The 27,996-nt window shown below is 44.5% G+C and overlaps 1 protein-coding gene and 1 pseudogene across 1 annotated transcript; one reads left to right on the top strand and one right to left on the bottom strand.

Moving 5' to 3' along the window:
* Positions 1 to 35: 35 nt before the first annotated feature.
* Positions 36 to 25,089, top strand: LOC139536697 (nuclear pore complex protein Nup155-like; annotated as a pseudogene).
* A 1,260-nt stretch (positions 25,090 to 26,349) lies between these two features.
* Positions 26,350 to 27,549, bottom strand: LOC139568374 (rhodopsin-like). Its single transcript, XM_071390159.1, has one exon. It carries the CDS (start codon positions 27,547 to 27,549, stop codon positions 26,350 to 26,352), a length of 1,200 nt encoding a protein of 399 aa, XP_071246260.1.
* Positions 27,550 to 27,996: the final 447 nt, after the last annotated feature.

Genomic DNA, 27,996 nt, shown 5'->3' with positions numbered 1-27,996 from the left:
GTGGACAGAAATTTACATTACAGTGTCAGTGATGCGATTGAAAACTAAAACAAAATTCGGAGTCGTGTTCGTCTGCGGAAAGAAAGATTTGGAAGATTTTTAAAACATCGGTTAAAGAGCGTGGTGGAAATTCGCCTCTAACGGGTAGACAGCTCGCCAGTGTATAGTAATACAAAGTTACCTTTGCTTCGTTCACCCATTTCTATGGGGGGAAATGAATGGGGAAAGAACACTGAGGTATAGGAAAATAATAGGGTTTTGGGAGAAACGCCGAAAATAAGGTCTGACAGGCTAGGCTTAACACAGGTTTAGGATCATTTATACGTTGTGTTCTTTGAGATAATATCAGTCAGTTAACATTAACTGTATGAATTTTTGTATATATATATATATATATTTAAATGTAACCAGTAAGTTAAGAACAAATTCTTATTTACAATGTGTGCCGCCCTATGGGCCTCATAATCACAGTCGGATGTGATGCGGCAGGTAGCCTAGTGGTTAGAGTGTTACAGTAACCGAAAGGTTGCTGGATTGAATCCTGGGCTGACAAGGTAAAAATCTGCCGCTGAACAAGGCAGTTAACCCACTGTTCCCCGGTAAGGCCGTCATTGTAAATAAGAATTTGTTCTTAACTGACTTGCCTAGTTAAATAGCGTCTTGCATTGAAATGCAGTGACTGCTGCGCCCCTCGGGCGCCCCAATGATTTAGCCTTTGTGCTTTTTTGATTACATTATTTATTTTGAAATCACAAGTGACGTTACCAGATGAATATTATATTATAGAACAAAACGTATAAGATCTCATAAGCCTGTTTTTATTTATGTTTCTAAAAACCCTACAAAAAATGCAATTCATTCCCCCATAGGCTTTGTCCAACGAATCATGGCGGATTTTGTGCCTACAAAAAGACACCATTACTTACTCGATTGAAAGTACACCGGAGGTATTTCATAACCTTTCACCCCTAGCTCTGTTCAAAAGTTGCATGAGGCTAGCAGCAACGTTTGTTTACACTGAAGACTACGGGATCATGTTTTGATTTCTGTAAGGTAAGATTACATTTTGTTGCGAGTATCAATAGTAGGGAACGTTATTCAATAAATCTCATTAGTTACCAAGCTAGTTAACATATACAGCAATTGACCCGTGTTTTTAGCTAGCGTACCAACAGGTGCTAGTGTCTTGTCGTTCGGTAGCTAGCTAGTAGGTTAACTGGTCCATTGTTTTCACAAGTTAGCCACCACACGAACTTGTATCACTTCCAACCGACGTATTTTGATAAACAGAAAAGTGGTGTTAACTAACGTTACTGAATCACTGCAGACAGTCCGTAGAGACGGGTTTGGACCAACCCTAGTTTGTCCTTGTAATATGGATATCTTCAAAGTTGAGTAAACAACCCTAGATAACTGGGTCTAGCTAGCTGGCCACTGTCTATGTGTTTGCCATGGAATCAGCCTAGCCAATCAAATCGAACTTTATTTGTCACATTTGCCGAATACAACACTTTCACCGTGAAAGGCTTACTTACAAGCCATTAAATTAACCAACAGTGTAGTTCAATAAAAATAAAAAGTAACACAATAACGAGGCTATACACAGGGGGCACCAGTACCGAGTCAGTGTGCGGGGGTATAGGCTAGTTGAGGTAATCTGTACATGTAGGTGGGGGCAAAGTGACTATGCATTGGTAACAAACAAACAGCGAGTAGCAGCAGTGTACAAAAGGGAGGGGGGGGGGTAGACTTGTTCAGCAGTCTTATGATTGGGGGTAGAAGCTGTTGAGGAGCCTTTTGGTCCTAGACTTGGGGGGGGGGGGGTAGACTTGTTCAGCAGTCTTATGATTGGGGGTAGAAGCTGTTGAGGAGCCTTTTGGTCCTAGACTTGGCGCTCTGGTACTGCTGGCCGTGCGGTAGCAGAGAAAACAGTCTATAACTTGGGTGACTGGAGTCTCTGACAATTTTATGGGCTTTCCTCTGACACCACCTATTATATCGGTCCTGGATAGCAGGAAACTTGGCCCCAGTGATGTACTGGGCCGTTTGTAAGGCGCTAGAGGGTAGTGCAGTCAGATGCCGAGCAGTTACCGTACCAGCTGGTGACTCAACCGGTCATGATGCTCTCAATGGTGCAGCTGTAGGAACTTTTGAGGATCTGGGGCCCCATGCCAAATCTTTTCAGTCTCTTGAGGGGGAAACTCTACCTGCTCCACTACAGCTCTGTTAATGGGGGCCTGTTCGGCCTGCCTTTTCCTGAAGTCCAAGATCAGCTCCTTAGTCTTGCTAACATTATGGGAGAGGTTGTTGTCCTGGCACCACAAGGCCAGTTCTCTGACCACCTCCCGATAGGCCGTCTGTTTGTTGTCGGTGATCAGGCCTACCACTGTTGTGTCATAAGCAAACTTAATGATGGTGTTGGAGTCGTGTTTGGCCACGCAGTCGTGGGTGAATTTTATGTATTTTATTTCACCTTTATTTAACCAGGTAGGCTAGTTGAGAACAAGTTCATTTGCAACTGCGACCTGGCCAAGATAAAGCAAAGCAGTTCGACACATACAACAACACAGAGTTACACATGGAATAAACAAACATACAATCAATAATACAGTAGGAAAATCTTTATACAGCATGTGCAAATGAGGTAGGATAAGAGAGGTAAGGTAATAAATAGGCCATGGTGGCAAAGTAATTACAATATAGCAATTAAACACTGGAATGATAGGCTGTGCAGACGATGAATGTGCAAGTTGAGATACTGGGGTGCAAAGGAGCAAGATAAAGTATGGGGATGAGGTAGATTGGATGGGCTATTTACAGATTAGCTATGTACAGGTGCAGTGATCTGTGAGCTGCTCTGACAGCTGGTGCTTAAAGCTAGTGAGGGAGGGAAGTTACCAGCTTCAAAGATGAGAGGTGAACAGGAATACAGGAGGGGACTAAGTAGACACCCCTGAGGGGCCCCAGTGTTACGGATCAACGTGGCAGATGTGTTATTGCCTACTCCTACCACCTGGGTGCGGCCCGTCAGGAAGTCCAAGATCCAGTTGCAGAGGGAGGTGTTTAGTCCCGGTGTCCTTAGCTTAGTGATGAGCTTCGTGGGCACTATGGTGTTGAATGCTAAGCTGTAGTCAATGAACAGCTTTCTCACATAGGTGTTCCTTTTGTACAGGTGAGAAAGGGCAGAGTGGAGTGCGATTGAGATTGCGTCATCTGTTGGGGCGGTATGCAAATTGGAGTGGGTCTTGGGTGTCTGGGAGGATGCTGTTGATGTGTGCCATGACCAGCCTTTTAAAGCACTTCATGGCTACCGACGTGAGTGCCACGGGGCGGTAATCATTTAGGCTGGTTACCTTTGCTTCCTTGGGCACAGGGACTATGGTGGTCTGCTTGAAACATGTGGGTATTACGTACTCTGTCAGGGAGAGGTTGAAAATGAAGAATTTTTCTTTCAGTCGGACGGGAAGGATATACTCCAAACACCTGAACAGGCCCTCATCCCCGTCATTCGCTGGAGAAAGAGATTGGGGTTCCTTGTGAGGATCAGGTGACGAGTGGCTAATCTGCCTTTGCCATCAGTACTGTTGGCTAACGTTCAATCACTGGAAAATAAATGAGATGAACTGAAAACAATTATATCCTACCAACACGACATTAACTGTAATATCTAATGTTTCACAGAGTTGTGGCTGAACGACTACATTAATAACATACAGCTGGCGGGTTATGCACTCTATCGGCAGGATGGAACAGCAGCCTCTGGTAAGACACGGGGCAAGGGCCTATGCATATTTGTAAACAATAGCTGGTGCACGATATCTAAGGAAGTCTCGAGGTTCTGCTCGCCTGAGGTAGAGTGTCTCATGATAAGCTGTAGACCACACTATCTACCTAGTTTTCATCTGTATTTTTTTGTAGCTGTCTACATACACCACACCAAAATTGCGCTCAATGAGCTGTATGCCGCCATAAGCAAACAAGAAAACACTCATCCAGAGGCGGCGCTCCAAGTGGCCATGGACTTTAATGCAGGGAAACTTAAATCAGTTACCTAATTGGTTGCACATTTAACATGCTGATAGAGGGGAAAGAAACTAGGCCACCTTACCTCCACATAAAGAGACGCGTACAAAGCTCTCCCTCGCCCTCCATTTGGCAAATCTGACCATAATTCTCTCCTCCTGATTACAATCAAAAATTAAAGCAGGAAGCATCAGTGACTCGGTCTAAAAAAGTGGTTAGATGAAGCAGATGCTAAACTACAGGACTGTTTTGCTAACACAGACTGGAATATGTTCTGGGATTCTTCTGGTGGCATTGAAGTACACCACATCAGTCACTGGCTTCATCAATAAGTGCATCGACGACGTCGTCCACACAGTGACTGTATGTACATACCCCAACCAGAAGCCATGGATTCCAGGCAACATTTGCACTGAGTTAAAGGGTAGCGCTGCGCTTTCAAGGAGCTCTAACCCGGAAGCTTATAAGAAATCCCGCTATGCCCTCCGTACCAGCAAAGCATCAATACAGGACTACGGTCGAATCGTACTACACCGGCTCCGACGCTCGTCAGATGTGGCAGGGCTTGCAAACTATTAGACTACAAAGGGAAGCACAGCCAAGAGCTGCCCACTGACGCGAGCCTCGAGGCAAGTAACACTGAAACATGCAGGAGAGCACCAGCTGTTCCGGAAGACTGATCAAGCTCGCCACAGCCGACGTGAGTAAGACCTTTAAACAGGTCAACATTCACAAGGCCGCAGGGCCAGACGGATTACCAGGATGTGTACTCTGAGCTTTCGCTGATCAACTGGCAAGTGTCTTCACTGACATTTTCAACCTCTCCCTGTCTGAGTCTGTAATACCAACATAGTCCCTGTGCCTAAACACTAAGGTTACCTGCCTAAATGACTGTTACCTACCCGTAGCACTCACATCTGTAGCCATGAAGTGCTTTGAAAGGCTAGTCATGGCTCACATCAACACCATTATCCCAGAAACCCTAGAGCCACTCCAATTTGCGTACCGCACGCACCAACAGATCCACAGATGATGCAATCTCTATTGCTCTCCACACTGCCCTTTCACACCTGACAAAAGGAACACCTGTGAGAATGTTATTCATTGACTACAGCTCAGCGTTCAACCACGTAGTGCCCTCAAATCTAATCACTAAGCTAAGGACCCTGGGACTAAACGCCTCCCTCTGCAACTGGATCCTGGACTTCCTGACGGGCAACCCCCAGGTGGTAAGGGTAGGTAACAACATCCGCCACGCTGATCCTCAACAGGGGTGCGTGCTCAGTCCCCTCCTGTACTCCCTGTTCACTCATGACTGCACGGCCAGGCATGACTCCAACACCATTAAGTTTTCCGGTGACAACAGTGGACCTGATCACCGACAATAAAGAGACAGCCTATTGGGAGGCGGTCAGAGACCTGACTGTGTGGTACCAGGATAACAACCTCTAACCTCAACGTGATCAAAACAAAGATGATTGTGGACTACTGGAAAAGGAGGACCGAGCACGCCCCCTTTCTCATCGGCGGGGCTGTAGTGGAGCAGGTTGAGAGCTTCAAGTTCCTTGTCGTCCACATCACCAACAAACTAACATGGTCCAAGCACACCAAGACAGTCGTGAAGAGGGCACGACAAAATCTATTCCCCCCCCCCCAGGAGACTGAAAAGATTTGGCATGGGTCCTTAGATCCTCAAGGTTCTACAGCTGCACCATCGAGAGCATCCTGACGGGTTGCATCACTGCCTGGTATGGCAACTGCTCGGCCGCAAGGCACTACAGGAAGTTGTGCATACGGCCCAATACAGGACCTCTATCAGGCGGTGTCAGAGGAAGACTCTAAAAATTGTCAGACTCCAGTCACCCAAGTCATAGACTGTTCTTTCTGCTACCACACAGGAAGCGGTACCGGAGCGCCAAGTCTAGGTCCTAGAGGCTTCTAAACAGCTTCTACCCCCAAGCTATAAGACTCCTGAACAATTAATCAAATGGCTACCCAGATTATTTGCATTGCCCCCCCCCCCCCCCCCCCCCCTCCTACGCTGCTGCTGCTACTCTGTTATTGTCGATGCATATTCACTTGAATCACTCTACCTATATGTTCATATTACCTTGACACCGGTGCCCCCACACATTGACTCTGTACCTGTACCCCCTGTATATAGCCCCACAATTACAATTTACTGCTGCTCTTTAATTATTTGTTCTTTCTATTTAAAAAAAAAAATAATAATTCTTAACTGCATTGTTGGTTAAGGGCTTGTAAGTAGGCATTTCACTGCTACACCTGTTGTATTCGGCGCATGTGACAAATTTGATTTTAAATATTCTTTCCATCTTCTCAGGTGAATCTCATCAGTCGCTGAGGGTCAGATGCCGCCCGCCTTAGGACCCAGCAGGCCTGCTGCTGCCCTTGCCGAAGCGCTGGAGAGCTCTGGTCGGATCATAGACCGACACCTTCAAGAAGACCGCTGCTTCCCGGACATCTCAGAGCTTCTTAATGTCCCCTGTCACAGTAGGTCAAGTGATCAATGGTGCAAGTTTGTATGTTGTTCAAGTTTGTCAATTCGATTTATCTCACAGGTCATTCTAGCCATGATACTTGGCTGTAGCCTTCTTACTGTGTCTAGGGAGATTACAGCCACGTTTCGGCGCTTACATCACTTCCCAAATTGTGCTAAGGTGATTTTTTAAATTTTTTTATTATTATTTCTCTCCCCCTCTGTTACAGACATGCCATCTTTGTCTGGGGGGTCAGACATGGACTACCCTCTTCAGGAACCTGGGCTGCTCAGTGTGCCAAACCTCCCTGAGCTCAGTGCAGTCCGCAGGGTTCCCCTACCACCTGAGCTGGTGGAGCAATTCAGCTGTGTCCTTTTCAGAGAATACACAGAGGGAGCTGTGTCTAGGGAAAGATCTCAATTGCATACTCCTTGTGTCTTCTCTCCTCGTCTCCTTCTCAAAACCCATTGGACTAGAAAGCCAGAGGTTCCTCTCCTCTGAACTTCTCCAATTGGTTTTGAGAATGGGGCAAGGGTGCGATGAGTATGCAATTGAGATTCTCCCTAGGTCTCACCAGTTGAACTCAGAAGGGCCGGTGCAGGGTTATATGAACTGTCTATGTAAAACTAACTACCACTTTAGACAAGTTGCCTAGGCCTTAACCTCCCCCTAACAGATATGCAGTGCAATTGTATGATGGGAGTTTTTCCTGAAATTTGTCGGGCGTGGCTCACCATTGACAACGATATCTTCATGTGGAATTATGAGGATGGGTGAGTACCAAGCACTCCTAAATAAAGTCACTTTATGCAGTAGCAGAAAACATGGACCCATTTTCTCTGTCTCTTGTCTGTGCTACAGGGGGGATGTTGCATATTTAGACGGGCTCAGTGAAACCATCCTGTCCGTGGGGCTGGTCAAACCTAAAGCAGGTCAAATTGCATAACTCTTACCTGAGCTGTGTTTCCTGTATTCAAAGTCACAACAGCTTTGTAGGTGTTTGGCTTAACTTAACCCACAGGATACACATTTTCCTGCAGGGATTTTCCAGCCACACATCCACTTCCTGTTGGTCTTAGCCACTCCTGTGGATGTGGTGATCCTGGGGCTCAGCTTCCCTAAAGCTCAGGCAGGTAAGTAATGATGACCCTTATACCTGAACCACACACGCTAGACACAATACAATACTCCTGGTGTCATCAATTCAGCAACAGTTATGAAATTGGTTGATTTGGTTTATATTGACATGGTTGTGTTGTTGGTATTAGTATTGACCCACCGTGGGCTACTTCAGAAATGTATCATCTAATCTCTTTCCTCTCCCTCTCTGTGTTGAATGACAGCATGTCTGGAGGGATACAGTTGCTCCCAAACCCGCTGTACTCCATCCCCACAGACAACACCTACCACCTGGCCATCACCTCCACTGATCTGGGACGCATCTTCCTGGCAGGGAAAGATGGCTGCCTATATGAGGTAGCCTACCAGGCCGAGGCAGGCTGGTTCAGCCAACGCTGCAGGAAGATGAACCACTCCAAAAGCAGCCTGTCCTTCCTCGTCCCCTCTCTGCTCCAGTTCTCCTTCTCTGAGGATGGTAAGGATAGTTTTCAGGCTCCTTGTGGAGTTGGAATGTTCTTGTGTTATGCTCTAGTTCTTAAATTAAATTTCACATCACATTTCTATCTTTGTGCTCCACAGACCCGGTAGTGCAGATTGCCATTGACAACTCCCGTAACACTCTCTTCACCCGCTCAGAGAAGGGGGTTCTACAGGTATAAAACCCGTAAGAGTTTAACAATTTGAATGGTAGCACTGTAGTAAATATCCATATGTGTAAGTATTTGCAGAATGACTTTGGTTAGAACTTTGTCAGACATTTGAAAAGGTTCTTCTGAATAGGACGTTGAGTTTAAAGCTGCTGCGTGTTCCAGGTGTATGACCTGGGTGCAGATGGGCAGGGTCTGAGCCGTGTGGCGGCCATGTCACAGAGCTCCATCGTAGCTGCAGCAGGAAACATTGCCAGGTTGGTCTGCTACTCCTCACCTCTGGATAATATCCGGAGGGCTAGTGAATGGTCAATCAATAAAATCTATTTCAAGCCCTTTTTATATCAGCTAATGTCACAAAGTGCTATACAGAAAAACAGCCTAAAACCCCAAACAGCAAGCAATGCAGATGTAGAAGCACGGGGGCTAGGAAAAACGCCCTGGTCAAATGTTATCACTGCTTAAGAACAGGTCAAATCTATTTATTTTATATCTCTCTATAGGACCATTGATTGCTCTGTGTTTAAACCCATCGTACAGATCTCTGTGATAGACAGATTTGAGTCCTCCGACTGCCACCTGCTGGCTGTCACTCACACGGGTAAGGAGACGGACTGACATTGTAGACACTTATCCTGTAATGAAAACAAAGACCTTATGAAGACCTGTAGCTCTCTATCTGTGCTTCTAGGAGTGCGTCTCTACTTCAGTACTACTCCCTTTGCCCCACCGCATGCCAAGCACCCAGGGGCACGCCCTAGTCTGCTAGCTCTGGTCCATGTCCGCCTGCCTCCAGGCTTCTCTGCTTCCTCCACCCTGCAGAAACCTGCTAAGGTCCACAAGGCTCTGTACATCAAAGGTAAAGCCACTGAAGTCTGTATGCTATCCTGCAGTGGAGGCTGGTGGGAAGAGCTATAGGAGGACGGGCTCATTGTAATGGCTGAAATGGAATGGTATCAGACCTATGGAAACTACACGTTTCAATCTGTTCTATTAATTCCATTCCAGCCATTTACAATGAGCCCATCCTCCTATAACTCCTCTCACGAGCCTCCAATGCTGTCCTTTTATAATTGGTTCTCGAGCATCGCCCTAGTTAAAGGGTCAATCTGTAGTTGCTATGTCAATTTCTTTTACTTAAATGTAGAATATACCCATTTGATATTTGACAAATACCACCTACAGTGCATTCGGAACGTATTCAGACCCCTTGACCTTTTCCACATTTTGTTACGTTACAGCCTTATTCTAAAAAATAAATAAAAATGTATCTCATAAATCTACACAAAATACCCCATAATGACAACCATGAAAACAGGTTTTATTTTTTCCAATGTATTTAAAATAAAAACATACCTCATTTACAAAAGTATTCAGACCCTTAGCTATGAGACTCAAAATTGAGCTCAGGTGCATCCTGTTTCCATTGATCATCCTTGAGATGTTTCAACAACTTGATTGGAGTCCACTTGCGGTAAGTTCAATTGATTGGACATGATTTGTAAAGGCACAAGATCCCACAATTGACAGTGCATGTCAGAGCAAAAACCAAGCCATTAGGTCGAAGGAATTGTCCGTAGAGCTCCGAAACAACAGGATTGTGTCAAAGCACAGGTCTGGGGAAGGGTACCAAAAAATGTCTGCACCATTGAAGGTCCCCCAAGAACACGGTGGCCGCCATCATTCTTAAGTGGAAGCTTTTTGGAACCACCATTACTCTTCCTTGAGCTGGCTGCCCGGCCAAATTGGGGGAGAAGGGCCATGGATGTGACCAAGAACCCGATCCCTCTGACAGAGCCCTCTGTAGAAATGGTTGTGCTTCTGGAAGGTTCTCCCATCTCTGCAGCACTCCACCAATCAGGCCTTTATGGTAGAGTGGCCAGACGGAAGCCACTCCGTAAAAGGAACGACAGCCCGCTTGGAGTTTGCCAAGAGGCACCTAAAGGACTCACACCATGAGAAACAAGATTTTCTGGTCTGATGAAACCAAGATTGAACTCTATGGCCTGAATGCCAAGCGTTATGTCTGGAGGAAACCTGGCACCATCCCTAGCATGGTGGTGGCAGTATCATGCTGTGGGAGTGTTTTTCAGCGGCAGGGACTGGGACACTAGTCAGGATCGAGGGAAAGATGAACAGAGAGATCCTTGATGAAATCCTGCTCCAGAGCACTTAGTACCTCAGACTGGGGCGACGGTTCACCTTCCAACAGGATAATGAGCCGGAGTACACAACTAAGACAATACAGGCGTGGCTTCTGGACAAGTCTCATAATGTCCTTGAGTGGCCCAGCCTGAGCCCAGACTTGAATCCAATCGAACATCTCTGGAGTGACCTGAAAATGGCTGTGCAGCGATGCTCCCCATCAAACCTGACAGAGCTTTAGAGGATCCTCAGAGAAGAATGGGAGAAACTCTTCAAATACAGGTGTTCCAAGGTTGTTTCGTCATACCCAAGAAGACTCAAGGCTGTAAGCACTGCCAAAGGTGCTTCAACAAAGTACTGAGTAAAGTTTCAACTGTTCTGCCTGCGGCTATGGAACACTGACCTGTTCACCGGACGTGCTACCTGTCCCAGACCTGCTGTTTTCAACTCTCTAGAGACAGCAGGAGCTGTAGAGATACTCTCAATGATTGGCTATGAAAAGCTAACTGACATTTACTCCTGAGGTTCTGACTTGTTGCACCCTCGACAACTACTGTGATTATTATTATTTGACCATGCTGGTCATTTATGAACATTTGAACATCTTGGCCATGTTCTGTTATAATCTCCACCCGGCACAGCCAGAAGAGGACTGGCCACCCCTCATAGCCTGGTTCCTCTCTAGGTTTCTTCCTAGGTTTTGGCCTTTCTAGGGAGTTTTTCCTAGCCACCGTGCTTCTACACCTGCATTGCTTGCTGTTTGGGGTTTTAGGCTGGGTTTCTGTACAGCACTTTGAGATATCAGCTGATGTAAGAAGGGTTATATAAATAAATTTGATTTGATTTAAAGGGTTTGAGTACTTGTTTTTTTTTATATGTTTGCAAGAATGTCTAAACCTGTTTTTGCTTTGTCATTATGGTGTATTGTTTTAATCAATTTTAGAATAAGGCTGTAATGTAACAAAATCTGGATAAAGTCAAGGGATCTGAATACTTTCCGAATGCACTGTATAAATGCCCCATGAACTTAGTTCAACTGTTGTACCCCACCAGAACCCAAAATATATACGTTTTTTGTTGCTGTTTTTAAACAAACAAACGCTGTGTAGCCTCAAAACATGCGTAAAACTATAATTGTAATATTATGGATAGTCAGTCCTTCTATCCTTAGCTCTGTCTATACATTTCGCCAAGCCCATCACTCAGAATTTTACCAAACGGAGACAGAGTGGCTGCTTTGTTAGTGATTCAATAGCGGATTGACCCTTTTTTTAAAGTTTACTCGTGTTGATCCCTACAGGAGTTCTCCTCATGGCAGCTTCTGAGGCTGAGGACAGTGACATCCTGTGGTGTATCAACCACGACTCCTTCCCCTTTAAGAAACCCCTGATGGAGGCACAGGTGGGAGCTGACAGTTAGGGTCATAGTAAGAAGTATTACACCAGATCCACACACACTTGGATGTCATGTCAAAACCGAGCTTACTTTGCGATTAGGGTTGCAAAGGTTCGTAAACTTTCCAGTAAATTTCCATGGGAAGTTAAGCCAGGGAATTTTACTTAAATTCATCAAAAAAGTCAGCTTATAACAGTGAACCTTTTTTGTGGGATACGCATAAGGCAATTCTAGGTCTTATGGCATATTTTGGTTAAACTATCCCCAATTCAATGGAATTGCAACCCTCTGCATGCACAGTGCATTCTTCCATCACATGTACAGCTGATTCTCAAGATCTTGCACACTAATGAGATGCTATTGAGCCCACACTACTACACTGTCTGAGCCAAAGACTACATGCTTTCTGGTAAGCTTTGATTACAATACTGGGTGGGGTGAATATATTTTATATGACATGATTTTTGTTAAATAGTAGCCTACAGCAAAGTCTAACTTATCAACAATTTCTGCTTGTTAGTTTTTGCTACCATGTGGGTTTTAGCTTGCTTGAGTCTGCTAACTGAGGAATGTTAGTATACATGTTTCATTTTAAAATATTTATCTTATAAAGGAGTTTAATCTAACTGCTTAACTATTTATCTGTACATGGAATTGTATGTATTTTTTTTCTAATCATTACAGGAAAGTGCTACGAGCACTATCTGATGTGTGGAGACATTTCACTGTAGCTAATGTAGGAGGAAAAGCTGTGTACATTTGCAAATACTGTGCAAATCATATGTGAAGAATGCAACAAAGATGCAGAATCAACTGGCCAAGTGCATAAAGTTCCCTCAGCATTCACAAAAAGCAACCTCTGACAAAAGTCCCTCTACTTCTATTCGAGAAGAATAGAAAATGATGAATCAGACAACTTATTGATAGCAACAGCTCATGGTCCTCCTGGAATCAGAAGGTTTTTTTTGACTCAATGGAGGAACGTAGTCAGATATGCTGATGAATGTCTTACTTGAGCTGTGTATGCAACTGGTTCACCTCTGATGCTCACAAGCAATGTGTATTGGAAGAGATTTCTGAATGTTCTTCGCCCAGCATAAAGCATGTCTGGTAAGAGGGGTTATCTACTCATTTGCTGGATGCAGAGTTCAAGTGAAGGTCAAGCAAATCATAGAGAAAGCGGACTGTATTGCAATCAGCTCTGATGGGTGGTCGAATGTTCGTGGGCAAGGAATAATTAACTACATCTCCACCCCTCAACCAGTATTCTACAAGAGCACAGACACAAGGGACAACAGACATACCAGTTCTCTACATTGCAGATGAGCTGAAGGCTGTCATCAATGATCTTTGAACACAGAAAGTATTTGCACTGGTGACAGACAATGCTGCGAACATGAAGGCTGCTTGGTCTAAAGTGGAGGAGTCCTACCCTCACATCACACCCATTGGCTGTGCTGCTCATGCATTGAATCTGCTCCTCAAGGACATCATGGCACTGAAAACAATGGATGCACGCTACAAGAGAGCCAAGGAAATGGTTAGGTATGTGAAGGGTCATCAAGTTATAGCAGCAATCTACCTCACCAAGCAAAGTGAAGAATAAGAGCACCACATTGAAGCTGCCCAGCAACACCCGTTGGTGTGGTGTTGTCATCATGTTTGACAGTCTCCTGGTGGGGAAGGAGTCTCCAAGAAATGGCCATACCACAGTCTGCCGACATGGACAGCCACATCAAGAGGATCCTCCTGGATGACGTATTTTGGGAGAGAGTGGTAAGCAGCCTGAAACTCCTGAAACCTATAGCAGTAGCCATTGCACGGATTGAGGGAGATGATGCCATCCTGTCTGATGTTCAGACTCTGCTTGTTTGGGAACACACATACCAAAGCACACAACAGGCTGACCAATAAAAGGGTTGAAAAATTGGTGGCCATCCGGGCAAATTTGAGGCTTTTTGAGCCTGACAACGAGCCACCCTCAACAAGGTTGGAAAGTGACGATGAGGCTTCAGAGTCTGATGTTCAAGAGGTGGACATTGAGGAGGTCCAGAGAGAAGACAACCAAAGCTTTATTTTCTAGACTATAATTTTACAGATATATGTTGAAAACATTTTTGGGAGATGCGATGGATCATTCAATATTCCCTTTCTTTTGTTCAGTGAAATCATCCCATGTGAAGTCAACTCATTTAATTAAAGTTCAATTCATAACTAAATTGTTTATTTCTATTGTAAGGATTTAATCACTTGCAATTATGTCTACTTATCGTAAGGTAAAGGTTTGTTTCTGTCTCCGTATGGTAAATATATCGAATGCAAAAATCGACGTTTTAAATTGTATTAATTTGCATATATTTCTATTAATTCCCATATATTCCCACGGAAAGTTTCCACCTCTGAACCCTATTTGCAACGCATATGCTATGATTTTGATTAATTTCTTTTGCATTTTGACTTTAAAAAAGTATTGTAGAGCATATTGTCTATTTAATTTCAGGTGATGTCCAATGTAGATGGCCACTCCTGGGCGCTATGTGCCATCGAGGAGGAGAAAGCACCTAAAATCTCTACCCCCCCCCCCCCTGAATAAGGACCAGGTTCCTCTCACTGACACTCCTGTCGTGGTGAAGCAACACAATGTCCCTCCACAGAAGTTTGTCCTTATCTCTGCCAAGGTACAGTCAAGATTTTACAGCTTAGTTTGTACCGTGTGAATGGCACTAAATTCACACAGTCGATGAAACTTGTTCAGTCCTGTCTGTAATTTTGGGAACAAAGGCAAAAATCTATAAACTTGTTGTTTAATCATGGTCTTCCAGGGAAGTCGCATCTTCCACAAGTTGCGGCCGGTGGACCAGCTGCGCCACCTACTGGTGTGCAGTACTGGTGGAGAGAGTGAAGAAGTCGAACGCTTCTTCAAACTGCACAGGGTATGAATCTCATTACTCAATGTCTTGTTAGTGCAAGTACCCCTACACACACTCTGTCTTTATTTCTCTGTTTATTGATCTAATCCTCTCAGGAGGAGCAGGCGTGTGCCACTGCTCTGATTCTGTCCCGTTCCAGTGCTGCCTGCGACAGAAAGGTGTCTCAGTGGGCCACCAGAGCCTTCTTTAGGTATGGAGGAGAGGCTCAGATGAGGTTCCCCTCGGCTCATTCTGCTCCTAGCAGCGTTGGAGCGCTGTTCGGCTCTCCTGTACCAGGTGAGGGGCATCTGAGGAAGGATTTCTGCTTTTAGCACTTTAGCATTATATGAATTCCCATTTGTTGTAACATGGCAATAATGTCGTGGTGGAAATCCCTTGTGTAAATTGTACAGATTTGAATGAGAAGTTGTCTGTCTGCATCACTTGTCTGACTCCCTACCTGTTGTTCTTATAGGATCCCATATGTCTGTTGGTAGCAGCGCCATTCCTAACCCTAGTTTCCTAGCTACACCGGCTCCAGGTACACTACCTTCATTTTCCTCCATATGATTGCTGAGTGCCTTGCAGTCAACAGTACTAAACAGTCAATGGAATGGCATCAACCACTTGGAAACCAAATTATTTTGTGTTTGATACCATTCCATTGACTCCATTCCAAGCATTATTCCTCCCCTCAGCAGCCTCCACTGACACATTCACCCACTGAATATTGGCAACATTGAGTGAATTACTTCGGAACATTTGAGTGGTTTTAATGTGTGTGTGTGTTTTTTGCCATTGACAACAATATCTCAGGTATGATGCCCCAGAGTGTGTCTACGCCTTATGTACCAGCCATGCCCTCCGCCCCCATCGCTGGCTTGTCCTCTGGGCCAGAGGTGGTCTTCTCAGGGAAGCACAACGGCATCAGTGTCTACTTCACACGCATACTGGTGTGAGTCACCTCAGCTGGACAAAGTACGGTACTCAGGTCTCACCTCCATACTGGTGTGAGTCACCTCAGCTGGACAACGTACGGTACTCGGGTCTCACCTCCATACTGGGGAAATACAATTTTCTGGCATGTTTAAAGGGATAGTTCACCCAAATTACAAAATGATATGTTGGTGTCCATACCCTGTAAGCAGTCTTTAGACAAGTTATGACACCAATCCATTCTTTGGTTTATTAGCATTTGTGGCACATCCTATTCAAGTCATGTTACTGATATTATAATTTTTATTTTGGTGAACTATCCCTTTACCTTTTGTACTGGACTCAGAAACATTAATGTGTCACTTATGTCATGGCTTGAGTCACTTGACTAAGTTAACTTATCATTATTGATTAACAGTAATATCTGGGACGGGAGTCTTGCTGTTGAGAAGATCGTCATTAAAGGAAATCAGGCTGTCAGTATTGTGAGTATTACATAAACAGCAAATTAGTCTTCCTTTGCAAGTTAATTTGATGATGATGGTCAATCTCGCTCTCCCAATTGGAGAGCACAGCCAGCTCATCTGATCTGGAGTCAGTTCTTCTGGAGCTCCATGGTCTGAAGGACTTCCTGGATAAGAACTCCCAGTTCAGCCCCTCGTCTCTGGGTACAGCCAGGTAAGACAGACCCTTGGGCCCTGCTTCTCCCCGTGGCCAAGCCCTGGGCTGGCTACTTTATGGGAAATATAGCTACACTTCTATGGTCATTGGGTGAAATAAATACGGTTTGAATGGCATCTTATGCTCTACAGTTTTAGCTCACCAGCCAATCTGCAGCAGCGGCTGCTATGTTTCATGCGGCCTGATGGAGCCAGTTCTCAGCAAATTCAGCAGGAACTCCAGAGGAAGTACCACATTAAGTAATATGTGGGTGTTAAAGGTAAACTGCCATCCACATCAAGGAGCAACTAGAATTACAGCAGGGTCTGAGTATAATCATAACACTATTAAGAACACACTGTTCTTGAATTATTTTGTGGTCTCCGACTGTTTAATCCTTATTTCTATCCTCTCCCCGTCCCCAGCCGAGGCTCAGGTCTATGAGAAGGTCTCCCTGCAGGGTATCCAGCAGCTGGTGCATCGCTCCTGTCAGACCCTGGCCCTGTGGAAGCTGCTGTGTGACCACCAGTTCAGCCTCATTGTCTCTGAACTACCCAAGGTAAGTTCTAGATCCATGACCTCACTGGGGACTGGTTCCCCGGACACAGATGATTAACCCTAGTCCATTCTCCATTGGGATTGATTTTTAATCTAGGACCAGGTTTAATCTGTGCCCGGGGAAACCAGCGCTGGATATTCAGGATGTGCAGGAATACATTGTGCTGTCAATCACTGACTGATTCATCCCATTGTTTAATCGTCCAAGTATTTTGTCAAGATGTTTCTCTTGTATCCTGTTTATAACCCCTCTGTGCATTGCGTTCTAGGAGTTCCAGGTCCAGATGAAGGGGGTGAGTTAAGGACGTGGTGATCCGGGGTCTGGAGCTGACCGGAGCCCTGATCACAGCCCTCATCAACGTCTACATCAAAGACTCTGCCTCTGTAGATGCCATAAGCACCCACCTCAGAGACATCTGCCCCCTACTGTACAGCAGTGACGACAGCATCTGCTCAAAGGTAGAGCATACTCACACCCGGTTGTTTTTTTTCTATATGACAGGGATGATGTACAACAGACATTGCATCCGATTTTAGTCTGTGGGCAGACTTTTTGGTATCATCCACTGCCCTCGTTTCTCCCAGTATAACAGTACCTGAGAACTGAATGTCTCTCTCTCAGGCTAATGAGTTGCTGCAGGGCTCCAGACAGATCCAGACTAGGACAGATAAGGAGAGAACACTGAGAGTCATTACAGCTCTACCAGCTGATCAGCCATCACACAGACCTGCCACTGGTCTGCTCCCAGTACAGACAGGGTAAGGCTGCCATCATACTGGCCCGGAGCCAGTAAAAACATGTCGGGCCAGTGGATCTCGTCAGTCACTGGCCCGACCAGGCCAGTAAATTCTCAGTGCATTTTTGCAATCCAGTTCAACATTTACCTGCTCTGTTGCAATCTACTATTGAAGACTACACGCGGAAAAGTCATGCTATTTCTATTTGAGCAATATGATTGGCTGTTCATTCAAGCACCACCACGCTCCCACGAGTCACAACTTCTCGAGCCGTACATGAGTTGATGCCATCAATCTACTCGCTCAGCTTATTTATTTTAGTTAAGGAAAGGTATTTACAGACGTAAACCTTCAATAGTGAACATGCTACTGTTGCTAGTCTGCAAATGAAAGCTGTAAAAAGACATCTAGCATTTGTCTCAGCTAGCCTACTATAGCTAGGTCCATCTCTTTTGGAACACAGTTGTCTTAAAGGGGCAGTGTCCTAATATGAGATGTATAAAAAAAAGAAATCTTGAAATGACACTAAAGAAACAAAGTAATGCAATTCTAAAGAATAGACTAATGACTTCGATTGCAAAATTATATTACACAGCTTTTTATACATATCATAATAACTAAATGTAGCCAATAATGGCTACATAATAATAATGACAGAGGAGGAAAGATTGGAGAAGAAGAAGGAAAAATGAAGGGAGTGAAGTGAGGAGAGTGTGGAAATTAAGAAAGATCAGGAAGATGATTGGAGGAGAAGAAAAAGTTGAGAGTAAGAAGAGTGACACAAGGAGAGGAAAGAAGAGCAGACAGAGGAGCAGACACAATGGCTATTTCCAAGAAACGGAAATGCCGTTTTAATGACAACATGCTGAGAGAATTTCCATTTATACACTCAGGTCAAGACGATAGAATGGTTAACTGCACCCTTTGTAATTCCTCTTTTTCAATTGGCAGCGGGGGAAGAACGGCAGTGGTAGAACATCAACAGACAAAAAAACATAAAGCCTCTCTGATTGCCCGTGTTGATATGCCCTCTGTCACCACATTCATCAAGAAGGTAGAGCCTTCCCAAGAAGAATATGATTTAGCTGTGCAGGAGGGAAAGCTTTATGAGCCGAAGTTTACATGTGCTAGGACAAAATGTGACGCCACAGTAAGTAACGTGTTAGCACCATGGGAAACTACTTTGGTAACACAGGACCTAGACCATGTTGAATTTGTGTCCCTGTCCATTGATGTGTCCAATCATGGACATGTAAAGCTGCTGCCAATAGCAGTCAGATATTGTAAGATATATGATGGCAGCACATCTGTGGAAACAAAACTGCTTGATTTGTTGATTTGAAAGCAGAAACAGCAGAGGAGATTGCAGCTGAGGTCCTGGTGGTCATCCAAAAATGTAACCTGCAAAACAAAGTCGTGGCATTCTCTGCCGACAACACAAATACCAACTTTGGAGGACTGAATAGGCTGGGGAGGGTCAATGTCCATACCAAAGTAAAAAATGCTCTGCAGAGGGAGGTGATTGGCTTAGGTTATCCTGCCCACATCATTCATAACACGGCCAGAACAGCTTTGGATATGATTCCCCTTGATGTTGAGTACCTGGTCACAAAGATATTTTCACCGTCAGAGTAGAAAGACTGAAGAGCTTTTGTGAGTTTGTTGGCCAGGAGTACCATAACATTTTAGGACACAGCAATGTTCGCTGGCTGTCCATGCTCCCTGCTCTAGAAAGAGTGCTGAAAAGGTATGTGCCATTGAAATCCTTTTTTCTTTCTCAAGACAAATGCCCTGTTGTCCTGCAAACAATGTTCGAAGATCCACTGACTGAACTTTGGCTGGACTTTGTCCATGGAAACTTGACCGTATTCAGTGACACGATCAAGATGCTTGAAGGGCATGCAATTCTGAGAAACATTGAGGCAAAATTGACTGCAAGACGTGATGACAACCAGTTTTGGTCAGAGGACTTCTGAGAGAGCTAGAGGGAAATGGTGCAATGTCCAAAGAGAGCTTTATCAAAACTGCAAGAGTTCCTAAAGGGGGGATCGCTTGAAGCCACACGGTCCCGTGTGGCTCAGTTGGTAGAGCATGGCGCTTGCAACGCCAGGGTTGTGGGTTCATTCCCCACGGGGGACCAGGATGAATATGTATGAACTTTCCAATTTGTAAGTCGCTCTGGATAAGAGCGTCTGCTAAATGACTTAAATGTAAAATGCATATAGAGAGAAAGCATGCCAACCTAGAGACCCTGCATGACCCCAATGCATTTAGAAACTACACCATGTCCGGGCCAGTAGAAATTATTTTTGGTCCCATATGACCGGACCAGTAAGAAAATAAGATGAAGGAAAATAGTCATAATTTCCAGGACCACATAAACATGTGAAAATGGCTTGTTTTGTAGTCAAAAAGATAGAGGAAGATAAGTGTTTCCAATGACATCATCAACCAATTAGTAGACAATGCCTACACATCATTGGTTAAAATCACATGATGCACACTGTCATTGGAAATGCTTATCTTCTTTTCCCCCCCCACAAACACAGAAATAAGCCATTTTCACATATGTTGACAGTGGGGTGGGGCTGGAGATGAACATAAATTTGGAACTTAGAAATGTCCCTTCAACATTGGACCCTGCAAATATTACTCTTAATGCTTACTGTGTGGATGGATGCTAACAATGTTTCTCTCCCTCTCAGTGCGTTTCTATGAGAGAGTGCTGGAGCTGTGCCTGACTGCAGCGGATAAGAAGGATCCTCAGAGGCTGGGACCTCACTTCTATAAGAACGGAGAGTCAGAGGAGGATCAGGCTGGAGCACTGGCCTTCCAGGAGAGGTGACCTACTACCTGTTCACATTGAATATGAAATACTGTGGTAATAGATATCTGCTAAGGGATGTCCGGGCCCTTTATTTTCTCCTTTTGTGCTGACATCGTCTGACCACCCCCTCCACTCCTCCTGTAGGTTGTCGTGTTATAAGTGTATCACAGACACCATGCAGGAGCTGGTGAACCAAAGTAAAGCTGCACCTCAGTCTCCCAGCGTCCCTAAGCAGCCAGGAACCCCTGTCATGACCTCTGACCCTAACATGCTGAGCAACGAGGATGCCACCGCCCACGTGAGTGCTGCTGGGAGGAGACTTTCCCCCAATGGCAATTGCAAGATTTAGTTTACTTATTTTTTTATGTGAATGTGTGTTAGTTCCAAGATTTTGGCCTCAATTCATGAATAAGCTGATCATGATGTTCTTTCTGCCTGGTAGTTTGAGCAGATTATTGGTCTGGCCCAGAGGTCACAGGATGAACTCTTCCACATAGCCCTCTACAACTGGCTTATACAGGCTGACCTCACCGACAAGCTTCTGGAGGTAAGAACCTTCTGGCATTGTCCCGCAGTCACAGCCTGAGATGCCTAGTTCTGGAATTTTTTGTATTGCAATTAACTGATCTTTCATTGTGTGGCCTGGTGGTTTTAATATTATCCTCGCACTCTGTCTGTGTGGTCTATCCAGGTGAACTCTCCTTACCTCGAGGAACACCTGATGCACATGATCAAACAGGAGCAGAGTAAGGTGCGGAACATGGACCTGCTGTGGAGATACTATGAGAAGAGCCGCAGCTTTGGGAAGGCAGCTCACGTCCTGCGGACATGCTCAGGTAAAAGGCCTAACAGGCTATGAGTCTTTATACATGATGGGCCATCTGCACACAATGGTCCTGTGTTGCTCAGTTGGTAGAGCACGGTGCTAACAAGGCAAAGGATCGATTCCCTCTGGGAACACCCATAAAAATAAACATGTAGACACGTGATTTTTAAGTCCTTTGGATAAGTGTCGGCTAAATGGCTTTTATTTTTATCCTCTCCAACAGTCATGAAAATGTCCTCATTCCTGTTGATTCTGAGCAATGTTAAATGTGAGTATAAATGTGTCGGTTCTGTTTGTTCAGTACTGAGATCTCTCTGAAGCAGAGGCTGGAATACATCTCCAGGGCCATCCTGTCAGCCAAGAGCTCCTCCTGCATCTCTGCCCAGGGAGCTGAGGGGGAGTTCCTGCACCAACTGGAGGAGAAGATGGAGGTACGGGGAGGGGAGATTCTAGCTCTAATCTTGAAATTTATTAGGTTTTTAGATTTTTCACCCTTTGATACAGCTTAGATGTATATATTTTTTAACTCAAGCTGATATGGTTTCATCCCTCCCAGGTGGTCTGTATTCAGGTCCAGATCCAGGATACTCTGAGCAGACAGTACTCCCAGCATCCCTCTGTACAGGGAGCTGTGTCACAACTGGATTCAGAGCTTATGGACATCACCAAGGTAACAGTGCATGAATATCTAACATTATCCTTGACTCTGTTTTTTTTTTTAATACTCTATCCTTTGTCCTCCAATCTAGCTGTATGGGGAGTTTGCAGATCACTTCCGGTTGTCTGAATGCAAGCTGGCCATCATCCACTGTGCGGGTCACTCTGACCCCATCCTGGTGCACTCTCTGTGGCAGGAGGTCATGGAGAAAGGTGTGTACAGACAAATACACATGGTAGCACCTGATGTCATCCCAGTCGTTTCTCTCTGACGCTTTGGTCTTTTGGAACTTTCTATTGCATTCTGAACTATTTCTTAAAGGGACAATTCAGGATTTTGGCATCGTGGATACCATTTTTATGTCTATGCGTGCAGTTTGAAGGAAGTTGCTAACTAACGTTAGTGCAATTGCAGAATGCTAGCTGTTTCTGTAAACCATAAAAATGGTATCCATGAGATGATCTAACTCTGGGGAAGTAGATAAAGGGCTTCCTTTCCAAATACCCGAAATTACTTTTTCTATTTGTTCCAGAGCTGTGTGACAGTGTGGCCAGGAGTCCAGCTGACAGAATGAGCGTTCTGAGTCTCAAACTGGTGTCTCTTGGAAAGATCTATGCTGGAACACCCAGATACTTCCCTCTAGGTAAAACCCCAGGTCTACTTTCCATCTATTTACCCCATGATTTCTCTACAGATTTTCATGTATGTAAAACATCCCCACTTAGTGTAATTACATTAGCAATTCATGAAGTCAACATGCATAGTATGTCTCTAAGGTGTGTCTCTGTAAGGACTGGAAGTGTAATCTGTGTTTTGCCTAATTGTCCACCAAGTGCTGTGGCCTGTCGTAGCTTGTCTACTATTGGACTACAGAGATCTGTTGCATGTGCAAATTGTTTAATGTCGCTAGACTGTCTTGTGCATCCAGAATTCCTGGTGAAGTTTTTGGAACAGGAGGTGTGTTGTCTGAACTGGGACGTGGGCTTCGTCACGTTCACCGTGCAGGAGATAGGCTTACAGCTGCCCCGTCTGCTGGAGGTCTACGACCAACTCTTCAAGAAATGGGTATATCTCTCAATTCAATTTCATGAACTTTATTCATCCCTGAGGGGCAATTACAGCTGGCAGGCATAGGATACGAACAGTGGCGTAGCGCAGTTTTGCGGGGTACCCCGCAAGCTCTGAGCACGGCTCCCCCAATTATATTATTTCTTGGATTATTTTGTCACCTTGCGGCAGAGGGGAATTTTGTTTTGCTAATTTCCTGCTATTCTACACATTTTCCCACGAGGCTGAGGGTAATTTCCTGTAATAAAAAATATATAAAATCAGGGCTTATGACGTGTGTGTGTGTCCTCCCCCCTATTAATATGAGTAGATGAAGATACCCTTAATATTAAAGGGTTATAATGAATTTCAGAATTTGCACCTGTTTAACGTGAGCATTATTTAATGAGGAATGGCGCTGTACACTTAATACTGAATGTTTCCAACTCTGGCTGTGTGTATCCCAGGATCCGTGTTGGCAGCGTCTAAAGAAGCCTCTCCACCTGGTAGAGTGTATCCATGTGCTGCTGTCAGGATACGTGGAGGATCCCAGCAAAGTACCAACATATGACCGGTAACTAACCCACCACCAAGTGTGTTAACCTTTTATCCTGTCTCCATTTATAAATGCTCCTTATTTGGAAGCATATCAACCTGTTTACATAGTAATGAGAATGTAATTGTTTGTGAAATGTGTCTAATATGCACTGTCTTACTCATATTTCTCTCTGTCCCTTTCACACGGCGGTTCACTAATGTGTGTCTGGATAACATCTGTGGTTACCTGGTGGAGCTGCAGTCCCTGAGTCCCAACTCTGCCCTGCAGCTCACCATCGGCAACTTCAAGGCCCTGCAGGCCAAGCTGGAGAAAGTTCACTAAGGAGGTCTCCAGGGGTCACAGGAGGATCCTCAATTAAAGGGACAGATTGAGACACTGCAACTTTTGGCGTGCTAAATACAGAGACCTCAAGATTGATAGAGGTTTACAGTTGTGAATAACATGATTTGAAAGATTCCCTTCCTCTCTTTCTATATCTTCTGTTGTGGCTGATTTCTGATAGTGGCGTGACATTGAGAACAGTTTGGTCTCTGACTGCAGTTACATCTCAAAGGATTAACACCCCCACATTTCTCATGAAGAGGGGGGTATTGACCAGCTCGCTCTACACCCCTATCTTCAGACGTTTTACATCCTGTTTTTAACTTATTTTATAAGTACAGTATGCATTTTGTTTTGAACAATAAGCCTAGAAGTTATGTTAAGAAGTTAGGACAACCACTTATTGGTGGCTGAGGGAATTGTATTGGTCTCACAAAAATGTATGTTGTGAAAACAACATGAACTGTTGTTCAGACACCGAATTAGAGTACAATACTTTACAGGGATGGGATCTTCATTTAAATCCACATCATGGAGTTACTGTTCTTCTCATGTGGGTAAAATATTGAATGTACGTATGTTGAGGAGAAATGCACTTACATGATTGCTCTCAGATGGCTTGGTCATTTTGTTTGAACTTAAATCTATATGCTGATGTCTTTCCCTCTACATGCCATGATTGAGTCATAAGTATTGCCGTTTGTTACATGGACATTGTGATTTGAGGATGTTACATAGACATTGTGATTTGAGGACGCTGTCTTAATCACTCCACTCATTTAAGCCCCTTTTAATTCTCCCCCTCAGTTTAGATGTCAAGACTTTGTTAAGCTGTTTGTATTTTGGTTTGTCTGTACCAATCAACCTCTGTAATACAAAGGGGAATATTTGTACTCCAAATATTACGCTCGGAAGGCCTTTCTCTTCTGCCAAAGGTTTATAACAACAATGACAACTAAACCCTTTTACACGTTTTGTTTGTATTTTCTCTTTCTGAATGACCAGACGCCTTGAACAGTGTTTGCTTTTGGCTGACTAGTTAAGTAGCATTTATGAGTGTTTGTCTGATTTTATGTATCTTGTACTCAACTGAGATTTCGTGGTTATGCCAGAAGTCCTTGAGCCATGCCTTGTATAAGGGTGCTGCTCAAATAGCTTTAGTCTGTCAACTTAGGCATGCAATTTTACATAAATTGAATCATTAAAATTTGTCAAGTTTCTTTGGTTGAAAGTTTTGTATAATTTTTTTTTTTAAGTATAAAACCTGCAACCTGTTCAGTATAATAAAAAATACACTTTTTGCACAAGTGAATCTTGTGAGATCCATCAGAGATCCATTTATGGTAACTGTAGTGATTTCACTGCAGGACCAACATCATAGCACTCAACATCATAGTTGTCAATTAACAAAGTTCCCCAGCTTAAAGGTTCATACTTTTTGTCCCTGCTGTTTTTGTTGACATAATTACCCTTAATGGAGGATAATTGTACTTCAGGGCCGGTTGCTGTCACTGCAACGTAGTAATTATTGCTGGATGTTTTTCTCCCAAGTACTCAGGCATGGGCCTTTGATTTTAAATTGCTGGAAACAAAATAATTAAAGTAGCTTCTGCTCCAGAGATGCAGAATTGATTTCCCAACCTCATGAAGCACTTAAATTAAACTCACTTGAAGTTGAAATGCTTGTTAACAAAAACTTTATAGTATGTAATGATATCTATAGTGTATTTTATGTAGCTTACATTCTGCAGGGTTGACAACATTAACATCCTTGTGATTCAGTCACCATTGCCAAAAATAGGTTTTATTGTCAGATAAAACAGATTGGTGCAGTGAAATGTGTTTTATAGGGTTGTGTCTTGCTCAACGGCACACTGACAGATTTTTCACGTTGTCGGTTCAGATATTCAAACCAACGACCTTTCAGTTGCTGGGCCAACGCTCTAACTGCTAGGCTACCTGCCACCCTAGCTGTATCTTTCAGAGAGTAGTTAGAGTTCGCTGATATTCACTTAGATGTGATAGGATATACATCAAAGATGGTGGATAAATAATATAGTTCACTCAGGCCGTTTCCATTGAAAAGAATGGTCAAGGTTCCTGTGTAAGTGGGCGTTCCCTGTTACGTGAGCATGCTTTCTCGTTCCTTCATGATCACTGGCATGCTCAATCGAGAGAGGGAACAGCCAGCTCTTATCTACTTATAGGGTGTGTTCGTCTACCCAGGTGTTGCCAGCCACCCCTCCGCTGGGCAGGGGCAATAAGTAGACCAGAGCGGCCCCGCCATGGCCAGAAAAATTTGTATATACTGCCTGTTTGTTTACAGTAGTATAATTACACTAATGAAATCATGGTGATAAGCCAATATAATTTAAATGTATTTTCAGACAACACAGATGCCCTAAAGAGCAGCAGTTCTACGTAGCAGTTGGTCTGGGTTGATGCCAGTAAATTAGCAATGTGTGTATAGCCATATCTATCTACCTTCTGCAGGAGCAAGACAGTTTCTTTACTCCATAGAGGAAGATGTAAGGTATGATGCAGGTGTAAGAGGATGCGATGTAGCTGGCCACCTCCACCACTACGGAGGACGTGTGGATGTTGCTGGATATCCTCAATAAGAGGTGGGTCACCCAGCACACCACAAACACAGTGGCCACAGCCACCACGCTCTTGGCTGCCCTCACCTGCGTGCCTGAGCCTGGGCTGAGCTTAGCTGGAGGCTGGGAGGTCCTCTGGCGATCAGGTGAAGCTCTGACTCTGCTGTCACCAACCTCAACCTGGTAGAGGGGGGAACTGATTGAGCTGTGTACAACAGAGGGTCCTGCACAAGGTAGGACAGAGCAGGAGACACCAGGCAGGTTGGGGCGGATATCTGAAATCCTCTGGTTTCTAGAACTCTGAGGGAAAACTGGAGAAGTAACTATTGGTAAATCTGCCTCTTTATCACATGTCTTGATGCCTGTTTCATCATATTTCTCTGAGACGTCCATCTTCTCCCGCTTGTTAGGTAGAGCATTATCTGTCCCCTTGTGATGGTCTGAAGTCAGGCTCTTGATACGCATCTGGTTCCTTAGCAGAGTGATCACAATCTGGATGCTGGAGAACACTATACCAGCGATGGGGAGGGCGTTAGCGAGGGTCAGATACAATGTCTCATAGGTCTGCCTTGCAGTTTGGGAGGGAAATACTTCTATACAGTCCTTGTGGCTCTCATTCCCACTGTCCACCTGGACAAAGAAGAAGTGTGGAACACTGAAGACCCCAGCCACTGTCCAGCTGCCAGCCAGGAGATAGGCTACGAGACGGAGGCTATCCAGCTGGACCGGAGCTCCTCCGCGTTTCAGAGAGCCCACCAGCTTCTGGTACCAGAACACACTAATAAACAAGGTGGAGAAGATACTGCTGGTCTCCGACAGGTCCGAGCAGAACCGGAACACACCGCAGTAGGCTTCCCCCAGGAACCAGCGGCCAGCAAAGTCAGCCATGGTATCGGGGAGATCCACCAGGTAGTTGGTGATGAGGTTGGAGATGGCCAGGTTGATGAAGAGGAGCTCGTTGGTGCGGAGAAGGGACTTAGGTCCAGGGAGAGAGCGGAGACCCAGCCAGTTGTTCCCCAGGATCCCTACTAGGCACATCAGCCCTCGGATTAAGGCTTCGATCCAATCCTTTGCATCCATCACATCTGAGGCATCTATGTCTGAGCCTTATTTGATGGCTCAACATGTATAAGGGATGTTAATATCATGCTTCAGGTCCAACCCCACAACAAGTCCTTAGAGACTCAACCTCACATTTGCTATACATTTCTTGTCTTCAGTACTTGGAGAACACAAGAGGCTCATTGTATCCCAATACAGAAGAGAAAAACCTAACTGAACTTGGATCAGTGGAAAGGAGTAACCTGACCACCATATACTGTACCAGGGTGTGAATAGCCTATGTTTAGGTTGTTAGCATTCAATTATGTACAAATGTGTAATATTCTATCTCTGACTATAGTGCAACATTATTGTCCATTTCTAATGACACAAATGCATTTCCATGGTAAAGCAAATTACATTTTTAATCAAGAGTATGGCTATGAAATTAAATAATTTTTGTATTTTTTTGGTTAACATACAGCA

This window comes from Salvelinus alpinus, chromosome 1, assembly GCF_045679555.1.
Source record: "Salvelinus alpinus chromosome 1, SLU_Salpinus.1, whole genome shotgun sequence".
Taxonomy (NCBI): Eukaryota; Metazoa; Chordata; class Actinopteri; order Salmoniformes; family Salmonidae; genus Salvelinus; species Salvelinus alpinus.
Note: the sequence above shows the minus strand (reverse complement) of the source record. Positions and strands in the feature narration are given on the sequence as shown.